This window comes from Anarrhichthys ocellatus, unplaced genomic scaffold (assembly GCF_004355925.1).
Source record: "Anarrhichthys ocellatus isolate YVR2014 unplaced genomic scaffold, GSC_Weel_1.0 scaffold1059, whole genome shotgun sequence".
In the NCBI taxonomy this organism is placed as follows: Eukaryota; Metazoa; Chordata; class Actinopteri; order Perciformes; family Anarhichadidae; genus Anarrhichthys; species Anarrhichthys ocellatus.
Genome location: NW_022281033.1, coordinates 1 through 8868, shown reverse-complemented (window position 1 = coordinate 8868; position 8868 = coordinate 1). Strand labels below are relative to the sequence as shown.

Sequence of the window (8868 nt, the reverse complement as noted above, 5' to 3'; positions counted from 1 at the left end):
GAGATGGGCATTTCTGGACTGAGGTAAGTATATAGTCTATGTGTGATATTGTGTGGGTCTGTATGTGGTGCGCCAGAAACCGGCTGCATGCATGTGTTTTGCTCAGCTCCTGGATGTGGGGGGTGTGATTTCTAACGGTGCTCCCATCAGAGAACCAGAGATGGGCCTGTGTTTGATTCGTCCCCGTGTCTTCCCGTCATCCTCCTCTTGCCTGCCTCCATCCACATGGAGGGGATCAGGCCTGACGACAACGGTCTGTGTTGAGTTACACGCTCCAGCTTTTGTTTGTGGAAAAAGCAGGAGGAGCGCAACAGCACGGTCAAAGTGATGTTAAATGTCCCGTTTAGGAACAGCAGCAGCGCATTGGTCAGACATAGCCCTCTGAAGAGAACGAGGCAACGTGCAGATGAAAACGCTGTCAGAGGAAAAGCTTCAAAGCTTTGTGCACGGTCGAATGGCTCATTAACCACTTCAGAGCTTTCAACCACATTTTGTCTGCGAAATATGACTGCTACGGGAACTACACTGACACACTCGCTACGTCCCTTTGAGACCTCAATATATCATTTAGAAATGCATTTTGAAAGAGCCCAAATAATGTGACTATTTTGCTTTGCTGTGTAGGTCGTTTGCTTGGTTCATAAATTTACAGCACAGCAGCACAGCAGAAAGGGGGGCCCTCAGGCATAAAACTACCATCTTGTAGGTGAAATAAAGAGCAGAAATGAATTGACCTAATGTAATGGACTTCATCGTCATCTGCTAGTCATCAAGTGGCAAATTTAAAAAAACAAACAAAAAAAAAAAAAAAACTTGGCTCACAACTTTTGAAAACATTCCAGATTATTTCAGATAACAATAAATAAATAAACTCACCAGGTAAAATTGCTCCAGCCTCCCTGACATGAACACTGCCCTCTTCCCCCTCGCCCTCTTTGTGTCCTCCGAGCTCCCCGTAGTAGAGGGCAATAATCAGCTCTAAAATGCGGATAAACATGGGCAGCTGCTGATCAGTAATGGACAACTTCAGGCTCTCCACCATGGTCTGGATCTGAGGAAACATGGAGAAGATGAAATTGTAAGTGATGTTACTGTTTAAATTATACATTTAGATGATTATAAACACATGCTTAATGTGAACAGGAATGCTTAATAAAAAAAGGGTAGAGCTGCCCCAGGCCTGTAAGAGCTGGTGTGGATCCCCCTCTGGCTCACTGAGAGTTGCATGTGGAGGATGTAATTTCTGCTCCTGGTAAACAAAGTGATAACCGACAGCTACAAACCACAAAGTATGGCCTGAATGCAAGTAAATGTACTGTATAGAGTAACAAGAGGGAAGTACATACAGCCCATAATATTAAAACAATGTCAGGATGAAAGAGGTCAGGTCCAAATGGAAACATGATAGATGAAATGTGTGTTTTTACTGGAAAACTTTAGGGGTTTGTATTATACATTTTGTACTATACAGTCTTTATACATTTTAATAACAGTGGAATACAGTCAAAAGTGGACTTACCAATGCTATTGCTTAACATGCTGTAAAACAACTACTCTAGATGTGTGGTTCTGTTGACAGGACACCATGAAAACCACAAAGCTGATTACTGTACTGACTACATGTACAGAATGAGTCAAAACAGATATATGGGAGCGAATTAAATGTACCATGATGTAGCATTATAGTGGAAAGATGAACAAACATGAAGAAAGACAGTAAATTGCAGTAAATGTTCAGGCGAGACTGTGCAAAAGATCATAAATGTCCGGATTTTAACCTCCGGTTTAAGAGGTTAAAATGCATCCGCCGAAGATTACTTTTTCCATCAGAAATAGTTTACATAGATTGAAATTAAGCTAATTACAGATATTCTAAACATCAGCGGTGCTTCATGACATGAGATCGTTATCTAGACTGGGTGTTCTCAATTACGTCAACATGGTTGACTAGTTCTTGAACATTGATCAACTTGGCCAAGATAGGAAAAGCATTTTCTTCCCAAGGGCTGCTTTGTTGCAAACCAAACAGACTGAAACAAAGTGCCATTTTTCAGATAAGCAGACCAAAATTTAAAAAGTCACTCTAGTCAAACCCAAATACTGATGGTACTACAGTGACATCAGTATTTACAGGAAGTAAACTCTTGCAAAAACAAACAGCTGTCTTCCATACGTATCCATAACAATGGACTGAACTTAGTCACTATCCTGCTATTGACTTGAGAGCAGCTAACCTAACAGAAGTAGGCCTATTGTTCCTCTTAACAACTGTGAGCTTAACTTTTCCATCACTAGAATGTGTGACATGTTTGGACGATACCAAAAAGACATCAGATCGACCCACACAAAACCATTTTGTTCTGGATCTTGGGCTCTGGGAAGATAATGACTTATGTTACTGCCGCTCACTTTGATGACGGATGGGATCTTGGAATTGATGTTGTCGTAGGTGAAATGCAGACGCGTTCTGAAGGAGCACTTGTACAGCAGCGGGTCCTGGTAAAACTCGATCTTGCCACTGGCATTCCGCTTGTCTAAGCACACGGTACAGTCTGCAAAGTTGATCACTTTCCTTAGGACCAGCTCTGGAGCTTCACAGAGGAAAAAAAACAGACAAAATTACCGCATATAAGTCTGCATTGAAAACAGGTTGACACTAATCAAACATGTCAACGTACATGCATTAGACATGTACGTGCACAGAGGTATCATCAAACACAAACTAATACAAACAGAGAGCATGCTGTGACAGTAAATCCTCAGTGTCTGTGATCTAGGGAAGCAGTGGAGATGACACTCAGCAGACCTCACAGAGCTGTTGTGTTATGCAACTGTTGTACAACCAAGTGGTTTGTGCTTTTGTGTGCATGCGTCATCAGCTACTCAATTGTCACTGACTCACTCACGCCTGGCAGCCTGATAACACCACTCATCATTCCCAGAAATATTTCATTCTCTGCACAGTGCCAGTAACTACTGTTGTAACCACTACTTGCCTTACATGTTGGAATGGGGCCCCCCTTAACAAGAAATTCCACAGTGATAACAGTGACAGAAAATGACCACTCCGTGATTTCTCTGTTGATGTAGGCTTTTGCGACTCCCTGTGAAGAAGCAGCTCTTTCCGGTAGTTCAAGTTTGAAATAATTGTAATTCTCTGACAGTAACCTGAGAAACCACGGAGTCTGAGCTACGCCATGGCTTCCAAACACAATACACCCTTTACAGAGAAGGGAAATAGGCCTACAGTACAGTCGCAGTGAAGAAACACAGCCTTTGAAGATTTGAAAAGTTGATCGTCGTTGTGGAACATTAACATCAAGTTTCAGGAAAAGCCTAAGATGCCAGGCTTGTGTGACCTAAAGCGCCCTGTTAGCTCTGCATAGTTAAAGAACAACTGGATTTCAAAGGAAAGCTTAGGCACTTCATACAGAACACAACAATGTGACGAATCAAAGAGTTCAGTGGAGTCTGTGGCTCTCCATGTTAAATGTCTGCAGCTAACACTACTGGAGGGAATGGCTGGATCCACAAATCATTGTCCAGTTATGAGAAATAATATGCAACTGATAGGGATTGTTATTGGCATAGGGAGAAGAAGTAATTAGTATCTCTACCTCGAAGAATTAAAAACATAACACATTAACCATGGAGCCATCAAAAGCAAGGCCCCGCAAGGATTATACTTCTTACTGTTCTATTTCCATATGGCATGCTGAGGTTTAACATCCCCCACCTCGCTCATCTATTATGGTTTTAAATGTGAGCTCTATTCTGTTTCACAGCCCACTCTGCACTGGACCTGCACATGTTCCAATCAGACCGGGGAGACCGACTACTCTGGCAGCAGACTCTGGCCATTTACGCACAGACCCATGAATGTTTAAACTTGTCTGATCCGTCAGTTCGACCTTAGTCTGAACTAACAACATGAAACACTTACTGTCGTATATAGGTTCTTGTCTCAGTGGATTTACTAGTTAATCCCACTATCAGGGAATGTAAGCAGCCGTTGCTCACCAGTGATGTCCGTGAAGGCCCTCTCCCACATATCATCCACGCTGTAGCACTCCGCAGAGGTGATGTTGACCGACAGCACGATGTCGTCCTCCACGTACTTGAGGATCAGGTTGTTCACCACGATGTTCACGTTGTTCACCACGCGCCGGATCAGACTCTGCACATAACCTGAAGAACACATAAACAAACACATGAGGAACATCTTAAACTGCACAAAAAGATGCACAAAAAGCATACCAAATTACAAATAGCTCAGACACATAGTAGCTATATTAGCATAAGTCTACTAAAATAGCGAGACAACTTAAAAAAGTAAAGTCCAGACCCACATTCCCTAAAGGTCTGGGCTCAATACCACTGACCCCTGCCATCCTCATTGGCTCGTAAATAAGATGAGGGCCTGACGTGTTATTTTTCTATTCCTTCAGACATGTAAAGTAAAAAGAAGCTAAATATCCATAAGAAAACATTTTTACTCCTCGCCATGCCTGAGCAGCGCCACAATCCTGGGTGGATTTATGAATCTCTGAAGAGCTCTCCACTCAGATGCAAAAGTCCCGTTTAACCCAAAACTATGCACACAGTGCCTTAAACGTATCCCTCCCAAGCCCCTTAAAACCACCGAGGCGGCGGCGCGTTCAATTCAACGTACATGAGATTCATTGGATTAGCATACACATGCCTTCACACGTACAAAACACAGAACTTTAGACATATTTATACAAGACAAGAGTTATTGAGGGCACAGTGGAACTATGGTCTTGGGAAGAAAGAAAAAAAAAACAACAAAGTGTGTGAAAACACACTTTATAGTGTGATGGCTGCAGTTTATGTCATCACTTACATTCAAACTTTGAATGCATTACGGGATATGAATAGAATGAGACAGGCACTTTGAAAGTTTGTGGTGATGGAGAGCAAAGGCTTGAGAATTCTATTTTGTACAAATGGAAAGAAACAGGAATATAGAAATAGATTGTTTATTGGTGGGGGGGAAATGTGGGGGCCGGTGGCTTTGTGTGGTGGAGAGGCGGAGGGATGCAGCAGGCGGGAGAGAGAAAGATTGGGTTTCAGCAGGGCTGGGGGAGCCATCCTGCAGTGTTACCGGTACCTCCTAATGGCCACAGTGACGCCCAGAAACAGAAGCTTCGCAGGAAAAACATACATGCTAAGGTCATTACTCAACCAAGTAAGAAAGAACTCAAAATATTACAGACGGGGGAGTTTCAACCATAAAATAGGAAAATATACAGCAGTAAATCCTCCTAACCACTGGACCAATGGCATTATTCATTCCTCTCATGTACTGTTAAACACAGTCGCTACAAGTTAAAACATATAAACCTTTAATGTTTTCCCCTTATTTTCCAAACCAAATGTTTGTCTTCCTGTATCTACACGCCTGGCCCAGAAAAACAGAACCCATAATTGGGCAGAACTAAATGGTGCTGTTGATGAAAATATTTATATGAATTGGTGAACTGTTCTGCCACTTGTACACAGGCCCGTCCACGCAGTAGCATAATCCAATTGACAAAAATTCTCATGAGTTTGCTGCCTTGACCAAACAGAGTAGCAGGAAGAGAGGATGACATAATATAAACTCGACTCATCAACGCAATGTGTGTTTGTGACATTTGTGCGTGGCCCTGCATGCATGCGTGTGCTTGTCGGAGCCCGGGTGTGTGCCTGGCTGCTTTTCTTGCGTGCATGAATGTGGCCGTGTGTGTGTGTGCCTTGCGGTTCTGGGGTCATTCGGTAAGCTGCCGTCGCACCTGCAGCCTGGGCAGTAAAACAGTCACTTTACCTCCTGCTATTTCCCTCTCTGGATCTAATTTACCCGTGTCAGAGTGTCTCGCTCTCTCTTTGCACTCTCTTACACTTGCTTTACCTCTTCTTGCCTCGCACCGGAGTCCGGGGCCCCCAATCCGTCTCTCTGCGAGCCATCGCGCCGCTCTGAACTTCTGTAAACAATTGACACAGCCAGCACCTGTGCTGCGGCCCACAGGGAAGGAGCCCACTTAAAACTGTTCAACCATAAAATGACTGGAAAAACCAGCTCCTTTATGTGATCTCAGAACAGGCAAAGTACTCTCTTCTGTGCAATACAGGAAAGAAACACTATACTGTCCGTGCTCACCATTTCTCCTGTATATGGAAAGTATTAGCAGCTATCAGCCAGTCCAGTTCTTAGCCATGGAGAGGAAGACTGACAAGTCCATCAGACAATAAATGTACTGTAAGCTGGTCCTGCTGTGTTACCCTGGAATGTAATTAGTACGTTAGCAATGTAGCAAAGAGAACACATATAGTAGCTACCGTGGGACATAACACCTTTAAAGTGTTGAGTATACTTCACACAATTATTTTGATCTTTAATCTATAAAATACAAAATGCCAGGAACTTAAACATGGTGGTACAAGGATCTCACTTCCACCATGGCAAGGAAACACAGCAAGCCTATTACAAGGCTACTACCAGCACTTGGTTACATTAGCCATTCGATTAGCTCCAGGGCCTTGTACAGTAAAACTGTAGAATCACAGAACTCAGTCATGCATGGTACAGCAGGTCTCCAGAACAGGAGAAAGCTCCAGCCTTTACCAGTATGGGATATTCCCTGTCCATAAGTAGCATTTCCCAGTAATACCACAACAGCTGCTGTATTGATGTATTTTGAGCAAAGGTCCCGGGACCAGGACAGCAGTAGCACTGGACCATGGATTTCTCTCAGGAGTGTGTTTGCATTTCAGCCCATGCAAATCTCAATCTCCTCCAATCACACGCATACTTACACAACACAACCGTGCATGCATGCACAATTCCTGGACACACACAAAGCAACAGAAACACAGTAAATCTAGGTGTATGCACTCTCACAACAGTCCATGTATGCATATAACCTAAACATGGCGTAAAAAAGGGAGCAAACGTTGGAGTGAATTTCAATCAAATATCCAAAATAACACGTTATTCCATGTGACAAGAAATAATGTATCCAGAGAGACAGACTGCAGAGACACGTCACACTAAAGGTCCTAATGCACTTGCAAAAACCTGTCTCTTTAGGAGAGTTGGGCTTTGAAATCTTGAGCAGAACTTTGATCCACCCAACTCACAGGTAGCACACTGAACCCGGACTTAAAGCGAGACCTGCAACTTTAGAATCTCTTTGAACTCATATCAAACGAAACACATTTCCAACAGTGTGAATAGGGCCAGAGCAGGATTCCCCTGGAACGGAGCAATGCGGTTCTCACAAACAGTGGCCGCTGGTCCCCCACAAGCAGCAGTAGACATAATCACTCACAGAATCGCCCAAGGTGGAAGCACTTGGTCTTTGGTCTTTGTGTGGCTACCAATCCCATGGCATATGAATTAACATCACTATTTTCCACCACAGGGAGAACAGGGAGGATAAATTCATTCAGCATGTGAGAGCTTAGGGCCAAATGACTGGATAATTGCTGGTGGCTGCTTTTTAGTGTCGGACGCGTTTTGTTTTGGTTGTTTTGAAGAGGAGGGGAGCAGACGCGGCGCTCGAGGTTTGTCGACGTTGATGCTGCCGATGAGGTAGAAGACCGTCCGTTTGTCTGCGATGGGCTCGCAGCTCACGCGGGTCTTCCTCAACACGCACACATCTACACACGGTGCCAGTGCCACTCACTCACTCACTCACTCACTCACTCACTCACTCACTCACACACACACACACACACTCACACTCACACTCACACACACACACACACACACACACACACACACACACACACGTGTCCAAGCATTGAAGTGTAACTAGCTTCAAATTTGGAGAAGCACGGATGAGGCTAAAACTAAAAAAAGACCAGAACACAGATTTCATAATCACCTGTTTCTGCCTCCAATCCTACTAATATTGATTGTTTCTGGTAATTCCAACCCAAACTTTTTACTATTACATTTGTAACACATTTTTTACATACTACATGCCACTGCACATTGCAAACTTAGCCTACAGTAGGACTACATTAAAAAGTAAAGCAATCAAAATATCATACACCGCTCAAATACTCAATTAAAAATAAAGACACGTAAAAATAAAGAAGAATATTTTAGTATTGTCTTATATATTATACGATATCTATATTATAATAGTAATAACTGCATTATGAGTAAAGAGGAGTGTCCGTGTGGATCTCTTGACAGCCTCTGCCAAGTCCCAGCTGATGTGTTTATGTGTAGGACTTAGACCATGAGATGTTTTATCGGTGGGACCAAAAGAGACGCTGTGGCACACAGCGGGGCTAGCGGCATGCATTTCAGTATATTTAAGGATTTACTGTATGGGAACTTTACAAGGCCATGAAGATTAGAGCTATCATATTCAGTAGAAATGGAAATGCTACAAGGCAGCAACATGTGTATCCAAACCACTGGACTATAACAAGGCTACATACGGTACTCACGAGACTAATGAATGAATGTCTACAAAATTGCCTGTGTCTGTGTGCTGTGTCTGCACTTTCATAAAAACATCCTTTAAATACATTAAAGACTCATGACAGGTTTGTTTTGTATCTCAGTCTTAGGAAAACTTCCTCAGTCTGAGTCATAGCAGGTTAGTTTTACCCCATCTACCTTTTAACCTCCACCTTTTTAATTAGGACGGCTGAGATTACAGCGTTCATCTGCTTCCTCGCTGTTATTGAGGTGCTGCAACCTTTGACCTCAGAGTTGTCTCTACAGCCTGTAATGGGTTGAAACAAGGTCCACCGCTGGAGCAGTGCAGGGTGTGCGCTCATTTAACACAGATACACTACAACACACACACACACACACACACACACACACACACACACACACACACA

General features: G+C 43.2%; 1 protein-coding gene across 1 annotated transcript in view; it reads right to left on the bottom strand.

The window, feature by feature from the left end:
• The window catches only part of LOC116377246 (vacuolar protein sorting-associated protein 13B-like), a 13435-nt gene extending 4573 nt beyond the window's left edge, over positions 1-8862 (bottom strand). The window contains exons 1-3 of the mRNA XM_031838833.1: positions 4021-8862; positions 2410-2591; positions 877-1051 (exon numbers count right to left, since the gene is read on the bottom strand). Coding sequence (XP_031694693.1) covers positions 877-1051; positions 2410-2591; positions 4021-4255 — 592 coding nt within the window. The 5' untranslated portion in view covers positions 4256-8862. The remainder of the gene's footprint in view (positions 1-876; positions 1052-2409; positions 2592-4020) is intronic.
• Between the last annotated feature and the right edge of the window lie 6 nt (positions 8863-8868).